At 49.0% G+C, this 16,206-nt stretch overlaps 1 protein-coding gene across 3 annotated transcripts; it reads left to right on the plus strand.

The window, feature by feature from the left end:
• The first annotated feature begins 326 nt into the window (after nt 1–326).
• On the plus strand, nt 327–16,181 carry ITFG2 (integrin alpha FG-GAP repeat containing 2). 3 transcript variants are annotated; one of them, XM_049821597.1, is made up of 13 exons: nt 403–484; nt 1,348–1,399; nt 1,773–1,868; nt 2,328–2,369; nt 3,229–3,406; nt 3,722–3,861; nt 4,305–4,453; nt 5,605–5,699; nt 7,969–8,022; nt 10,278–10,369; nt 10,901–11,018; nt 11,621–11,794; nt 11,952–16,181. In XM_049821597.1, the coding sequence occupies exons 3-13, from the start codon at nt 1,866–1,868 to the stop codon at nt 12,098–12,100; spliced, it is 1,194 nt and encodes a 397-aa protein (XP_049677554.1). In that variant the 5' UTR covers nt 403–484; nt 1,348–1,399; nt 1,773–1,865; the 3' UTR covers nt 12,101–16,181. The 3 variants fall into 3 exon arrangements, with proteins under 3 accessions (XP_049677552.1, XP_049677554.1, XP_049677553.1); XM_049821595.1 differs by lacking the exon at nt 1,348–1,399 and having other exon boundaries at nt 327–484; XM_049821596.1 differs by having other exon boundaries at nt 1,348–1,868.
• Nucleotides 16,182–16,206: the final 25 nt, after the last annotated feature.

The raw sequence follows: 16,206 nt of genomic DNA on the forward strand, positions 1-16,206 counted from the left end.
ATAAACCCTTCATCCCCTGCCCTGTTGCGGTGACGGCCGTACCCTGCCTCGGAGCGGCGGAACCGTCCCGCTTCGCTGTCGTCTGCGGCAGCGGGAACGACCCCTCCGGGCCCCGCTCGGTGCCGCCGGCGGTGACCGGGACCCCCGCGGCCCCGGGAGCGGGCACGATGAGGGGGGCGTGGCGGGGGGAGGGGGGGCGGAGCCTACCGGCAGCACCGCCCCCCGCCCTCACGTGATTCCCCGCGCTTCCGCTCTCCGGCTGCTTTTGTGCCTGCGCAGCCGCCGTCGTTTCCCCCCTTCCCCCCGCCGCCTCGGCCTGGCGAGCGGCCCGGCAGCCGGCGGCGGGAGCTCCGCCTCAGCGGGCGGCGGCGGCGGCGGCGGTGGGGGGATGCGGTCCGTCAGCTACGTGCAGCGTGTGGCGCTCGACTTCGGCGGCAGCCTCTTCCCGCACGCCATCTGCCTGGGGGATGCCGACAACGACACGGTCCGGAGGCGGGGTGGCGGCGGCGGCGGCGGGCCGGGGGCTGCGAGGCCGCGGCAGAGGCTTCGGGCGGCGTAGGCGGGGAGCTAGGCCGCAGCAGCGGGCCGCCCCTCACGGACCGGGCTCGGCCGGCCCGGGGAGCAGCCGGGGGCGGCCCGGGGCTGCCGGCAGCCGCGCTCAGCGGCGGGGCGAGGGGGCAGCAGGGGCAGGGGTGAGGCGGCCCCCGGGGGTCCCTCGCGGGCGGAACGTTTCGGTGACTCTGGGCGCAGCAAGTCGGCGGGCGCTGGGCGCCGCACAGCCGGGAGGGAGGTCGGGGTCTGGTCCCAAAGAGAGACGCTCGGCTGTGGCGGTGCGGGGGCGCGGGGAAACGCTTTGCCGGGGCCCAGCGGGTCGCCAACGGGGTAGAGCCGAGTTTGGGTGTCTCTTGAGCTGTGCGATGGATGGATGTGCATCGGGGACGCTGCCATCAGCCCCACAAACGGCTGTTTCTGATGGGCCTGTAACTAGGAAGGGGTTAGCTAAACCAGATGTATGTAAACTGTCCCTTCTTCTCAGCGGTCAAATGTTATTACAGCCCTGTCCTGACAAGCGTCGTGGCTAGTTATGCAGGAGGTGATAAAACAAATTTTCCTGTAAGAAGGTGCGTTACGTGGGGCAAGTGTGCAGGGAGTTAGGAAATGCACACGATTTAAATACACAGAGGCATGGTGCAGGAGACGGGATAGTAGGAGCAGGCTCGTCAGCAGGGGTGGTTGGCGATTTTTAGCAGTCATCTTCAAAGAAATAATCAGCATTCTGAAAGACTTTTACCCCTTCATCAGTGAGATTGAACATCCAGTGTAAATCTACTGTAATTGTTCTTGCAGCCTCTTTCTGGCTGGATGACTACATTTTCCTCACTGCCATCATCTTCCTCAGGTGATTCAAGAAAGATCGAGTCAATCTAGATTGAAGGATGAAAGATGGGGTGATGAGGGGGTTGATTAGCAGAGCAGGATGTTAAAACGGTCAGTGACGCAACTCTGAAACAATGGCTAGAGAAGCAGTGGATAAGGGGATGTTGCTCTAAGGAGCCACTCTCCAGCTCTTTTATCTGCGAGAGTAAAATTGGGGCTTTTGTTCTTTCCCAGACTTTCTCTATTGATTCAGGGCTGTCCTTTAACTCTTGTTTTGCTTTGCTGCTGCTTCCCACAGAGTGAATTTTTGGTATAAATTCTGTAATTATTGCTGTGTGGGAATACTGTTAGTGTAATTGTGAATTTCTTCTTACTAACCCAATTCTCTTGTACAGCTGAATGAGCTAGTGGTGGGAGACACCAACGGGAAACTCTATGTTTACAAGAATGACGACAGCAAACCCTGGGCTGTGCGATCTTGCCAAGGAATGGTCAGTTCTTGACACAATTTTTAACTGGTTGGGCCTTCTGGTGTATTTGCAGCCAGCTATCATTGACCACTGCCTAGGAATATGTAGGCCAGAGGGGAATGGCAGCCAGAACTGGTTCTGGTGCCTTTCATGTAGTTATGCAAGACCCTGCTTTTGCCCACAGCTAGCCCAGTGGGCTGGAAGTGACGAGTAAAGTACTGAAAAAACACAGGAACTGGGCTTCTGTCCCACCTTGACCCTGCTCGTGTCCACTGTGGATTTTGCCCCAGGGCTCTGGACAGTTGCGTGGCAGATGTGTTTCTGTCCATGAATCTGCTCTCTTTGTCCTTGAAAAGGCTTTTTAGAGTTCAAGAGACGGTTTATGACCGTCTCTTTATGAGGAGGGGGTAAGGCAGAGGCTTATCCCGAAGTGTTCTTTTGGGTTGCCTCTGCTAATGTATGTCCTTCTTTCTCTTGCAGCTCACATGTGTTGGTGTGGGAGATGTATGCAATAAAGGAAAGGTGAGAGCAGCCAAACTCTTCCCAGCTGTGTCTGTAGGGCATGTGGGAGGGGCTTAGGAGATTAGGGTCATGTCATACCCTGTGTGTGGAGGAGGACAGGTTGCAAGTGCTTTTTCTCCAGGATCTGCCCTTGCTCATACAGCTTCAGCACTACTGTTTCAAAACTGTTCTTCTGTTTACATATAACCTGTATCTTTCTGTGAGCCATATGTAGTTTTAGTGAGCAAGGAAATCCGTCCTGTCTTCACGAAGTACTATTGATTTCCATGTCCCCCTGTGTGAGTGTCGCTAGGCTTTGGTGGTTTGGGGGTTGCTCCTTTTCCTCAGTGGCTTTTGCCCTGCTCAGTGCTGGTCCGTGCTGTGGGCTGTAGCCTTTCTGCCGCTTGGCTGTGTGCGTTTAGGGTCATCTAAACAAGACTGAGCCACAGAATAGTCTAGACTCCCAAGCAAATTCCACTGGGTCTAATATGACTCATTTTGCTAGATTGCTATTTCTGGGGGTTAAGCCAGGACCACTGAGTCCAAAAGTCCCAGTTTAGGCACCCTGCCTAAAATACTGTAGCTATGTGTGCTCCAGGGGGGAGCAGAGCTGAAGTGAGCATTGAGAAAGCCACACATTGTTTGGGGATTGCATGCATGTATCAGCTTGATACCCTAGTCTGACAAGGATGAACAAGAAGTTTGCACCCTGTGGTACCCGAGTAGTTTGTATGCTGGCCAAAAACCTTCCCCTGCTCCCTTTGTAACAGTCATTGATCTTGATGGATCTACCCACGTTACCTTCCCTCTCCCTGCTCTGGGACAGCTTCTGCAGTTTCTAAAAGAGGAAAAATCAAAAGGCTCTTCTCTTCCCTCTTAGAATCTCGTGGTGGCGGTGAGTGCAGAAGGCTGGTTTCATCTTTTTGACCTGACTTCTCCAACTTCAAAACACCCAGATGCTTCAGGCCACCATGAGTTGGCAGCAGCAGAAGAGCAGAAGCCAGTGTTCAAGCAGCACATTCCTGCCAACACCAAGGTCATGCTGATCAATGACATTGGTGAGCCGGGAAGCCTTTGTGGGAGTGCAGGGTGAGGGAGTTCGGTTATGAGGTGGTGGGGGAGGGAAAGTGTGTGGGACTTGCAGAAGGAAATTACTACCTTGCTGAAATAGGTGCTCTAGCAAACCACAGCCAAGTCATGGAGGAGGGAAGCAAGACCTTCAGGAATTTTCCCAAAGTGCAAGTTTTCATTACAGGATTGGGATCCTCAGGGATGCTACCTGATGGAAGCCAGCACAGTGGTTTCTGAATGTTGAGGCTCTTGGGGCTATGAAAGGCTGAGAGACCCCATCTATCTCCTTGTATTCCCTGCAGATGGAGATGGGAAGTGTGAGCTGGTGGTGGGTTACACTGATAGGGTGGTACGTGCCTTCCGCTGGGAGGACTTGTCGGAGAATTCAGACCATATCTCTGGGCAGCTGCTCCTGTTGAAGAAATGGCTGCTAGAAGGTCAGGTAAGGAAACAGGATGTTCAGAGCAGAACTTGTCTTACAGTCTTCAAGAGCTGGCTCTCCCAAGGGAAGAAGCAAGCACAAAATCACAGTCCTATCAACAAAGCAATTGTCATGTTGATGACTTGAAAGGAGATTTGCCCGGTGGTTGTCCTGTATGTGCAGAGCAGCTGGTGGGTTGGTCTGGGAAACAGTCAGTTGCTCTCACCCAACTGGAGAGCATTAGTGGAAAATACTAGTGTTGTTCTTAGGTGGCTTTTGGTAGGGAAACAACCTTTTACTGTAACTTGGACATTTTGCTTCTAGCTGAATTTGTTCAGCTCCTGCTCTGCTCTATCAGAAGATCTGCCATATTCAAGCTTAGGTATGAGGAGCACAGTGAATCCTTCTGAGGTGTCTAAAGTTACCAGTTTGACTCTATCCATGTTTTTCCTCTGCCAGTATAGGTGGACAGCCTCTCTGTGAACCCAGGCCCTGATGGCTCACCGGAGATGATGGTGTCTCAGCCAGGCTGCGGTTATGCCATTCTGCTGTGCACCTGGGACTCAGAACAGCAGGCCACAACAGAGGGAAGAGACAACTCTGTCCCAAGCAGGTGAAGAGCATTACTGCATGGGCTAGATGAGGAGATTCCGCTGTAGATAGCTGTCACAAGGTGGCCCTGCCACACCACCTTTCTGAGGGGGAGTGCTGTCATTTGTCCTTGCTTCAGTGACCGCCTATACTGCTGGGAGTTCATGACTTAAGCCTGCCTGCACCCCAGCTTCCATGAACACTCTTCATGTCTCTGTCACAAAGATGAATGCTACTGCTTTCCTTATATCCCACTCTCTTCTCCTTGGGTTGGGCAAGGAGAGTGGCAAAACCAGCTTACTGAGGGAGACGGTTCTGGGGGCTAAGGCAGGGAAAGGAGTGACCTAGATCTGCAGAGAAAGAGTAGTAGGCAATCTGGTGATGTATATAATGGTGAGAAGGGTAGCAACTGAAAGGCTGGACCAAGCCCAGTTAATCCGAAGCCTGGCATGACACTTTGGGTTCATTCACTTGTTTCTTCCAGGTGAGGTAATTGGAGGTTTTCCTAATGAGACCCCTGGCAGCCAGTGCTGTAAATCACAACCAGAGCAATTGGGATGAGCAGTGGGGTTATTGTCCTTAGTGCTGAAGGGATCCTTGTGGGGAATTCAGGTGCTTCTGTGGTATTCTGTGAGATTTTTAAGGCAGACCCAGAAAACTGCAGGAGGAGAGGAGCCTAGTCAATTAAGTCTCCTTGATGTCTCCTTGAGACCTTACTGGAGTGGTACCTTCCTAGCCAGGAGCCAGGCCCAGACATGGTCTCTGACCAACCTGTTCATTCCTGGGCAGACACTTCCTGAGCGAAAAGCACCCAGGCTTATGTGACAGTAATGATAAAAATGGACTATTTTTCCTTGACTGGAATACATGTTTTACTGACTTTTTTCTTTTTTTTTTTTTTTTTTTTTTTTCCTCCTTTGAGCTCTTTCCAGCTTTCTGATGCATCAAATCATTCTGGTTTTGTTTGTTAATCATTTAGCAAGTTCCTTTCATACCTGGGGTGGCATGCATTCTTTTCCTTGGCCTTTACCATTAAAGGGCTAACCTATGCACAAACTCTATCAGTCTCTGGATTTGTAGAGCTTTGGAGTAGGCTGCTCTTTAGATTGTTCTGGCACGGTCCCAGGCATGGTTCCCTAACCCTTCCCTAATGTCTGTCTCTCTTTTCCCTAGCGAGGCCCCTATTCGAGATGTTATTCTACACCAAACATCTGGACGGATTCACAACAAGAATGTTTCCACTCATCTAATTGGTAGCATTGGCCGAGGTGAGGGATTAGGAGCTTGGGATTTCTGGCCCAACAGTTGCTCTGATAATTTTTCAATACGTCAGTCCAGCGTGAAATCAGATTTCCTGTGGTTGAAAAATAACAGTGGAAGGCAGCTGCAAGAACAGAGGGAACTTGGCTTCTGTTAGCCAGCTCCCAAAGAAAGACAGCTGGATATTTGCATTTGAACTTTTTATAGCCTTTGTCCTTCCCCCTCCTCTTACTCTTGACCTAGCACAACAGTTTCTCTGCAGCCTCCAGTGGCCTGCAGTTAGTCATCCTGAATGGCTGCCATGCCTTGCTCCTACAGATGTCCTTGGTCTTTGCATTTGCATGGCTGTAGCTTATGCCCTCTTCTTATTCCCTAGATGCGTCCCTTCCTTTCCACAGCCTCATCTTTATTCTTGCTTTTGTGCTCTTCAGCATTTGATTCACAATGCCTGCCAGCTATATCCTGCTATTCTTTCACCAATGCAGTCCCAACCCCTCCAGAGCTGCTTCCATATTTCATTTATATCACTGTCCTCTGTCTCCTTCCGATGTATTCTGTTCAGCTGTTGTATCTAAACTCTCCACAGCTGCTGGCTCCTCTCAGCCCTGACACACTGCTGTTTTGTCTAGACTTTTCTTACACACTGCCACTGCTTCCCTTGTGTAACTGCTTTGTGCTATGACCTGTGCCTGGTGCACCTGCCAAACCCTGTTTTGGTACCTATGGAGAATAAGCAGCTCTCACTCCTCCTCGGAGCATGTGGGCATAATAGGAGAAGGCAGAACATTCCCAATGCAGTTTACTTTCTCTTGTGTGCAGCTGGCTGGAATCCAGCTGCATTTGCTCTGTCCAAGTATTACCCTCTGCAGTGCTGTCTGAGAAATTATTTAGGCTGTCCAATGTAATTAGAGCTGGGGGAGAAGAGCAATCCACTGAAACCCCTCCTCTTCCCCTTCCCCAGAGTACCCTTCCTCCCCAGTTCCAAAGCTTGTCATGTTTTCAGCATCTCGGATGCTACTATGAGCAACGTGGTCAACAGAGCATGAAATCACTTATTTCACTGCATACAAAGCCGTGCATCTAATGAGAGGTCTCTGTGAAAAATGAAGGCACACAGAATAAGGGATGAAGAGAAGGTTGTGAAAAGCCCACTGATGCTGGCCATTAGTAATTAAACAGCTGAAGAGTGCCATGCTGACCAGTTTGCAAGAGGGACACAGCAGATTGTTTGGATCAGAGCCTGCCTGGATGAATGTCAGCTAGGGGCAACAGAGCACTCAACCAGCTGACCGTTTGCTTTAAGCTGATCTGCAGAAATAGCGTAGTCTGTGTCTGGGGAGTGTGCAGGCTGCTGGATCTTGGAGCTGTCTATGGGCAGTGGAGGGAGGCTTGCAGTTACTACATCATTCTGGAGAAACTGCCTATTTGCTTTCAGCTCTGCTGGCTTGTCCCCAACTGCCAGGTTTCCTGGGTTCCTGCAGACCTCAGGGAGCCAGCATCTCCTACATGGTCACTGAAAGAATTAAATGCAGCTGTAGTTGAATACAGCTCCAGTCCTCCCCCACCAAGCATGATACCACTTTCAAAACCTGACCTTGCATGTCTTTTCTGACTGGTAGTTAGGTGGAGAGTGTACTGAAGGGCTGAAGCAGCCCAGTGGTCAGGGGAGTCTCCTCTTCAGATTTAACTAGTCACATTTTTCAGTGCTGTCCTGCACGCAACTGTGATACACAGGCTTTGGAGAAGATAGTCTTTGCAGAAAGTTCACAGATGTATAAGCATAGCCCAGGAAAGCCAGAGCTTAGCATGTAGATGAGCGTGAAGGCACGTGTCTAATCTGCTCATAAAGCAAGGGCTCTCTAGCCCAAGGACCAATGTTTGCTGGGAGAGCATCACAGCTTCTGTGCAGTTTTGCTGTAGTGAAAACAACAGAGTTGGTAGCATGATATCCAAACCCATTCAGGAGTTGCCATGGAGGTGCTTTTGTGCTAATGTGACTGGGCTTTGTCCTGGCAGGGCCTCTTTTTAACCCTGTGCCTATATTAGTGCAAACCGAAGGTCTTGGGTTTTGAGATGCCAGTGCCCTGCAAATAAAAGCCAGCATCACGTGTAATTGGTTGCAAGAATCTGGAGATGCTGAGCAAAGTGTCAAGGCTGGGCAAAAAAGAGACGCAGGATGGATCAGCTTGTTTTGGATTAATTTTTTTTTTTCAGGAAAGGGAGGGGACAATGCTATAAAATTACATCAACTCCTGTAATTCTCTTCTGCACTTACAGGCTGCTCCAGTGAGAATAGTGGCTCCGGTCTCTTTGCCCTCTGTACTCTGGATGGTAAGTCCTACCACTGTCCTCGAAGAAAGACCTGTTGTGAGGTGGCCAGGGCCTGTCACTAATTCAAAGCAAGGAACCAGGGGCTCAGTACTTCTGGTTTTGAAAGAAGGGGGAGCTGGGCTTCAGAAATGCTTCCTGGGTCAGGCAAGAGAATTTGACTTAAAGACTCCTTCTGCTGACATATTTTATATGAAGGCATGAAAGCTAAGACAGGAGCCAAGGTAAGAGTTGTCACTGTGAGCAAGTCCCCCATAAATGAGGTGTGTGATAACATACCTGTTTCTGAGGATATGATGAAACATTAAGGCTGAACCTATTTTTCTGTTCCTTACTGAATTAGGTCTGATATTGCACAGGCTTGCTCTCTTCAGGAAACCTGTTGTGTTTTCTATCTGTTACTAGTATCTGCCTTTCTCTCTCCCCTGGTACAGTATTCATCTGTGGATTTCAAAGCATTTTTCAAACATTAGTTACTTGTATGGTCCTATGGTCTATGGGGTTAGAAGTATTAAAGCCATGCTGCAGTGAGCAGCTGGGAAAATGAAGAGCCTAGGTCATTGGCCCAAAGGCACAATGAAAGCTCGAGATGGAGAGTGAGACTAGAACTTTCATCTGCTTCTAAACCATAGCAGAGATGTGTCCTTGTACTTGAAGGGACTTGGGTTGTTTCCAAAAGCATTAAAGGAAATGGATGCTGGAACTTGAGTATTGGTAGAGAGGAGCTGGCCTCACGCAGGCCTGGAGCCAGGTTCTTCTGCTGTGCCCCTGACTGAGAAGTGATAGGACAGGCTGCAATAGGACTGAATCTAATGAGCTGAATGCAGGGTTTCTGTCCAAAAACCAACAGTGTGGAGACAAGGTGCTGTGCTTCTCTGTTCCCAGATAGGCAGCCTGGCCTCTTTGGGCCAGATGTTCACCTGCCCAATGATGTCCTGCTAGGGAATTTCTGATTGTTCTTTGGACCTGAACTCTGAAGCTTCTGCATCTGGTGAAGCTTCTGCATCTGCCAAGGCTTCCTGCCTTGCTGTGGCTCACTCATGAGCCTTACCGAGGCTGGAGGGCACTGGGAGGATAGATTTGTATTTATGTTCCAGTCTCTCACGGCCACCACCACCATACCACCACCTCCCGCCCCTGTACTATCACAGTATCTCTGGATGATAGAAAAATGATATGTGGGGTAAGTGTCCAGTATGGTTTTAGCAGCCAGGAGGCCATGCCTTTGTGTGCTGGTTTTGGCTGGGATAGAGTTAGTTTTCTTCATAGTAGCTAGTATGGGGCTATGTTTTGGATTTGTGCTGGAAACAGTGTTGATAATTCAGGGATGTTTTTGTTATTGCTAAGCAGTGCTTACACAGAGCCAAGGGCTTTTCTGCTTCTCACCCCACCCCACCAGCAAGGAGGCTGGGGGAGGCTGGGCACAAGGAGTCGGGAGGGGACACAGCCAGGACAGCTGACCCCAAGTGACCCAAGGGATATTCCAGACCATATGACATCATGCTCAACCTATAAAGCTGGGGGAAGAAGAAGGAAGGGGGGGGGGGGTGGGTGTATTCAGAGTGATAGCATTTGTCTTCCCAAGTAACTATTAGGCATGCTGGAGCCCGGCTTTCCTGGAGATGGCTGAACACCTGCCTGCCCGTGGGAAGTGGTGAATGAATTCATTGTTTTGCTTTGTGTGCATGTCTCTTGCTTTACCTATTAAACTGTCTTTATCTCAACCCATGAGTTTTCTCACTTTTGCTCTTCTGATTCTCTCCTTCATTCCACCGGGGGGGAGTAAGTGAGCAGCTGCGTGGTGCTTAGTTGCAAGCTGGGGTCAAACCATGACACCATGCTATTAGCCAGCCAGCTCTCAGCTGATGCTTGTCAGCATGCTGTCCTGAGATCACACGATCCTGTGGGACATGGTAAGAAGCTTCTAGTTTACTCAGTCTCATGTGAGATCTGTTGACGTACTGTACTTTGGGAGCCTGTTTTTGGCAGTTTTCTTATTGTCTTAGAGCACAATCCTATTAGCAGGGCTGCTGCCATTTTTCCTCTCTGTTTCCAGTTACTGATAACAAGATAGTGGACTGCTGTCCTTCCCAGAATTGGAACTGTGTTGCCTGTTAGCAACCACAGCCTGTACCATGGGCCCAACCTTCTGCCAGCAGACCCCAAGTGTTGAAGGAGTGTGCAGGGCCCAGTGTTGGCAAACATCTTGCTCCCTTTTAGTCTTTTCAAGACAATTTTGTTTTCTTTTTTCCTTTCAGGGACATTGAAACTCATGGAGGGAGCAGACAAGCTGCTTTGGTCTGTGCAGGTTGATCACCAGCTGTTTGCTTTGGAAAAGCTGGATGTTACTGTGAGTGTGAGTAGGGCTGGGAGGGATGAAGACAAAAGCTCAACATGGCTTTGTGTATATGAATTAAGGAAGGGCAAGGGGAGTATGACTCAGCTGAAAAAGGCTGGTATTATCTCAGGATGACACAGAGTGCTCTGACTGTACCAGTGCATTCTGCACTCGTGTCAGTCTGTCCACCTGCAGGAGGTTGAGCTGTGTCCACCTGTTTGACCTAGTGAGCCCAGCATCCTGTGAACTTTTTCGTGCCCCAGCTGCTCTTTTACCTTATTGCAAAGTTGAATGGTTTTACATACTGCTAATATCCCGATTGTCTAGGAGCTGTTATGATACCTAAGGATTATGATAGAGAAGAGAGAGATGGTCTCCAAATGCAAAAAGACTGGACAAGTGCAAAATGTCTGGACAAGATGTCCAAAAGTGACGTCTTGTTCAGACATGTGTGTTCTGTCTCTGAAAAAGCAGGAAAGATTCTTGACTGCCTCTGGGAATAGTTGATGTCTGTGCTAATATGCGATCTTATCATTCCTGCAGGGCAATGGGCATGAGGAGGTGATTGCCTGTGCATGGGATGGCCAGACATACATCATCGACCACAATCGGACTGTTGCCAGATTTCAAGCAGATGAGAATGTCAGTGCGTTCTGTGCAGGTGGGCAGCCTGACTGCAAAGCCAGCCCTCACAGCATTTCTCCCTCAAAGCTACTATTCCCCTCTAGGAGACCTGGAATCCTTTGCCTGTCTGCAGTGGGGAATAATTTCCCTGTGTGTATACTGCAGAAAGCCCAGCTAGTCTTTCTGCTGGTGGCATCTGGGAAAAGTAGGGGTGAGATGAGGTGACGTTGAGGTTTGTCTGTGATGGTTTGGGGGTTTTTTCCCTGTCGTTTTTGGGAGTACTACAGTGGTCTCTTGTCTTTACTGCTTTTTCAATTTGCAGATTTCTAAGCAGTTCTCATATGGGCATAAGGAGCCCCATGGAACTAGCCTGAGCCTTGGCTTTGCTCAGTCCCCTCTCTCAGACCTGCAAGCAGCAGCTTGCAAATCCCCAAGCTCCATGCATTAATAACAGTTTAGAGACACTTTCTTGCATTTTCTCAGAGGGACTTCATATGCCCGAGTACATATCTGTGCCCCTCCCCCCAGGTACTCTCTGCTTTCTGCTAACAGCTTTGGTACCTCATTATGAGAAGTTACCTATTTTCTTTCTCTGTCCTTCTGGAAATAATCAGATCTCCACACTTTTGCTTTCTTCAGGCCTCTATGCATGCAAAGGAGGAAGCAACAGCCCCTGCCTGGTTTATGTCAGCTTCAATCAGAAGATCTACATCTACTGGGATGTGCAGCTGGAGAGAATGGAGTCCACCAACCTGTTGAAAATCCTGGATTGTGACCCAGAGTTTGAAAACCTCCTGCAGCAGCTGGGTGTGGGTGAGTGCAGAAATGGTGAAGGGCGTACAGGAAAAAAGAGAGGAAGGGCTACTGGCAGGTGATGTGCTGGGAATTAGAGTTCTAGGTACTTCTTGAGGAAGAGGGGCTTTCACACTGTCTGTTGAGAATCCCTAACAACTGTCTCTCTTTTCTATAGAAAGAAGCAATGTTTCTGCTGTCAAAGATCTGATTCACAAAACACTGTATTTTCCTGAGAAACAGCAGCAGAGCAGCCCCTCGCAGTGTCAGGACCCTGCTGGAACAGACTCCTCTGCCCACTACACTATCATCCAGGATCCATTATAACAAGTCACATGGAGGCTGACATCTTCAATACCAGCACAAACTCTTCTCTGACTGGAATTGGGCATCAAAGGAAGAGGAGACTGTTCTTGTCCAATCTCTTGTCAAAGCTTGCAGACAGCAAAGGGTGTACAGGCAGGGTTCTGTGGAGGGATGTGCTTGGCTGTAGGCTTGAGTGAAGGTGGTGGGTTGATTTGCTTTTGTCTAAGGAAGCTACCAGAACAGCAAGAGTCCAGGGTCCTGCTCATTTGCCTTCCATTGCCAGTTTCCATGTTCTCTGCTAGCTAAGGTGCTTTATGGGTGACTGTGAAGGAGCACTGAGGGCATAAGTGGAGAGAACAGCTGAGCTCAGTCTCTGTTTTGTCCTATTCTTGCACCTGCTTTAGTGATTACTTTGAATTCTTAGCAGGATCACAGCACAGGAGCTGCAGATGGAGGAACCGAGTTAGGGAGCAGGTGAGGGCCTTCTCTTCCATTTAGGTGTGTTTTTAAAGTAGACCCAGGCATTGTTTGCCTTTGCTCTGCTGCTGCTCTTCTACAAGCAGTTTCTCACAAACTATTTCCCGTTCCGAGGAGCTGGAGACGTGTGAGAAGAACCACAACTTGCACTAATAAAATGTTGAGAGGTAACAGCTCCAGTGAACCCCAGCTGTACTCGAGAGGCATTGCTTGTCTCCATTGTCTTGGGCAGGGTGATCCCAGAGATGGCTGTGACTTAGCAAAGCAGCTGTGAACTGGGCAATAAGAGGAGTCTGTCTTAACTGTGGATCTGTGGTGCTGTGAGCTTGGCCATTCCATAATAAGCAGTGGAAGTGCCACACTTCCTTCTTGTTGTGGAGAGTGCCATGCTATTTTGAGTCCTGCACAACTGAAAGAGGTGGACTGGAAGTGGCGTTCCACTCGCTGGTATGCGGAGTCTGGAAATGGCCGTTGTTCACCCAGGCTGCTTGTATGCAAAGGCTGGGGCAGGAACCTTTCCACATGCTCCTGGTGTTCAGCTTTTCCCCATCTCAGCTTGCCCCTTTCCTAACTCAGCTTATTAGGATAGGAGCAGCAGGCTCACCTGCTGTTTTGCACCTATTATCTTCTCTCACTTGTGCGACGTTTTATTGGACATGCATAACGATGGAGCTGTCCCTTCACCCTTATGGCAGCCTGAGGGGGTTTCATCCAAGCCAGAGCAAATATTCAGTGATCTCTCTTTAGCAAATGGTAACATTTAAAGATCCTGCAGGCTGTTGAAATCCTGCTATGCTGTACTCTGCAAAACATCCAAGGGCAGCTCTAACTGGGAGAAAGACTTTGTATAGAGGAAAGGAGCGTCTTGCCCTTGGGTCAAAAGGACTGTTGTTAAAGTAGCCCTATGTGGTAGAAGGGCAGGATCTTTACGTAATAAGCCCTAGCTTTTCTTTGCAATTTCCATCTGTAGATTTATATAAGCTTTGTAGAGGACAGCTTCTGTCCTCTGCATTTGATAGCTGTGAAAGTTGAAGCACGGGGCAGTGAAATATTATGACCTACTCTGTACCAGCTAACACTCTCCTTGCTTCTCGGACCACTCTGTCTTCTGACTCTAACTACAGTGGAAGTTTCTCTCCATTTTAATGACCTCACTGAGAAGCATTTTTAAACGTTTCCCTGTCATACTAAGTGCTTGTGTACCATAGGACCCTTCAGGCAGGAACTCTCAAGTCAATAGTGCTTTAGTAACAGTGGTGTTCAGAGCAGCAGGGCTTGAGTTTGTCAGCTATGGAGAGCTGATAGTGTAAGGATCGTCTCTGCTGAGGGGCTAAAGCAAGGAGTTGTCTTGAAGCTTGTCAGCTCTGGACTGTAATCTCAAGAAATTCTCAGCTGTCATGATGCCGAGATGGGCAGCTGCCCATGCCAGTGGGCAATCACCATTGCTTCTGGCAAATTAGTCAGTGTGATCCCTTGGGCTCTCATCAGTCTCATAGTCCTTTCCTAGTGAAAGTGAGTCTTGTTGGGGCTATTAACTAGACCACAGTATATTGGTTTCTTGCTGCTTCCAGGTTTCTGTTTCCCCAAACCTAAAGCTATTCTTTCTGATCACCAGAATGAGTAAGGATTCTCCCTTCAGGTGAAGTAGCAGCAGTTGCTATGCTTACCTCCTCCCCTTGGGGCCGAGCTGAGTCAGGGAGAAGCAGATGTCCCTACAGGTGGGGTGGACAGTTTGGCTTCACTGTATTCTGCGATACTTTCTGCCTACCCCTGTTGCTACCTGGTTTTAATCTTGCACTTCAAAATTAGTGGAACTGACGTGAAGAGGGACCACAGCAGAGCAGGACTCTGCAGAGCCGTTTCCAGAAGCATACAACGGAAACGGCATTTTAGCAAAGTCCCTGAACAGGCCTGTGTCTTGGCATATGCTGTTTTTCCATCCTTAACATGGACTGCTGTTCTTCCTCTACTTAAAGCTGTGTATTTTCTTGGCCTGCTCCCCCTTTGCCCCTGCCTCCCCCCTCCCAAATTCTGTCTCTTCTGCCCCCCAACAGGGGACAGAAACAGGATGGTTGCAAGCAACAGACCATACTAATCCCTGAGTTTTCAGTCACGGCTCGCAGAGCCTGGCATGTGTACTGCTGCACCAGTGACGGGCCCTTCTGCTGTGTGTGATTTAACAAAAACAGGTGCAGTCCTACCACAACTCGTGGCTGCCATGGCCCCACTCAGCACTGTTTAGCTTTGGTGGGGCAGGTGTTCTCCACAGAAGTACTCTCTCTCTTGATCCACTGCTGGAACCCTAGAGACTCCTGCAGCAATTGCCTGGAGCATTTTATTTGCCTGAGAGTTGGGCCAGGCTGAGCTAACCCGGTAGCTGTGCCTTACAGGCTATTGCAGTGCTGCTATATTGTAATTCCTTCTCGAGGCCTAACAGGGAAAGAGGATTGTCTACACTCATAACAGAGAACAACTCAATGCTGTCTGTCCATGCCAAATATAAACCTTTATTAGCAACAAAAGCGCAAGGGGAATACAAATGGTTGTATGACTGAAACTGTTTTATGCAAAACAAACTTTGCTATACAGGTCAAATCATTTCCAAGGAAGAAAGGTCAAATTGATCCACTATTGGACTGTTAATTATTGAGAAGAAACAGGAAAGGGTTGATGGGGGAGGGATGATATTTTCCTAAGAACTATCTGTTAAAGAAAATGGGGCAAAACTAATGCAAATGTTGGGCAGGGCAACCTGTGCAACCTAGCCCTCTTCTCTTGTTGGCCTGAGGATAACATCGCTGTGTGCTGTGCAAGCCTAGGCGTGCTGCATTGTGGAAAGCAGAGGTGAGACGATACAGACGCTACAGATCATCTGTTCCCCAAAACTTCAGCTCTTAAAACCATTTGACAGGAAAAACACTAATGTTTGAGGGTTTTCCCTGCCAGTCTTATATTGCTTACGGCACATAATCATGTGCAGATGCGTTTGGCTCCTGTGGCCCTTGTGCACAAAGGAAAATGAAAACTGTCTACAGAAAAGTTTATTGGAACTTCTGTACTGTTCCTTGGCCAAAAGATGACTTTCCTTCCTTTTTCATGCCCTGAACTCCAAAGTGACAGTTAATAGACTGGCTATGGTCAATACTTCTGAAATCAATGCTTCAGGCTACTCTAACTGGCAACGATTTTCTGTGAAGTATATATATATCTGCTCAGAGAAGGAGCCAGGTAGGCTAGGAGTTACATTATACTTTCATTGTAACTCATTGCCTGCTTGTCCTTGCCAGCCAGCACAAGCCACAGAGTTGGAATTAGAAGTTGTTCCCTCCCACGCAGAAGAAAATGTTGTTTGCTGCATCCTACTCAGTAGCAGGTTGGCATACCCGGTGGTGCTAGGAAGCTTTTCAACAGGGCAGGATTTGCAAGACCCGTTTGTATGTCCCAGTGCCAGCACACAGCAAGTGAGGAGTCCAGCAGCATTCTCAGGTACTGGGGGCATTTGCAGATCAATGATCTATGGCTTTGGTTGTGATGTTCAATTTACTAGCAAAAAAATAAAGGGAGGGGGTTGCTTTGTTTTCCTGAGACATAATAAACCTGCTGGCCATCCCTGCCCTTGTTTTTATATTGTGTTTGCTGAATGTAGTTAT

This window comes from Accipiter gentilis, chromosome 18, assembly GCF_929443795.1.
Source record: "Accipiter gentilis chromosome 18, bAccGen1.1, whole genome shotgun sequence".
In the NCBI taxonomy this organism is placed as follows: domain Eukaryota; kingdom Metazoa; phylum Chordata; class Aves; order Accipitriformes; family Accipitridae; genus Astur; species Astur gentilis.

Excerpts from the sequence above, each read along its gene's own strand:
- ITFG2 (XM_049821595.1), top strand. The coding sequence starts at position 389 with ATGCGGTCCGTCAGCTACGTGCAGCGTGTGGCGCTCGACTTCGGCGGC. Across the intron at positions 4,454-5,604 it reads GACAACTCTGTCCCAAGCAG|CGAGGCCCCTATTCGAGATG; the intron begins GTGAAGAGCATT and ends TCTTTTCCCTAG. Across the intron at positions 10,370-10,900 it reads TGGAAAAGCTGGATGTTACT|GGCAATGGGCATGAGGAGGT; the intron begins GTGAGTGTGAGT and ends TCATTCCTGCAG.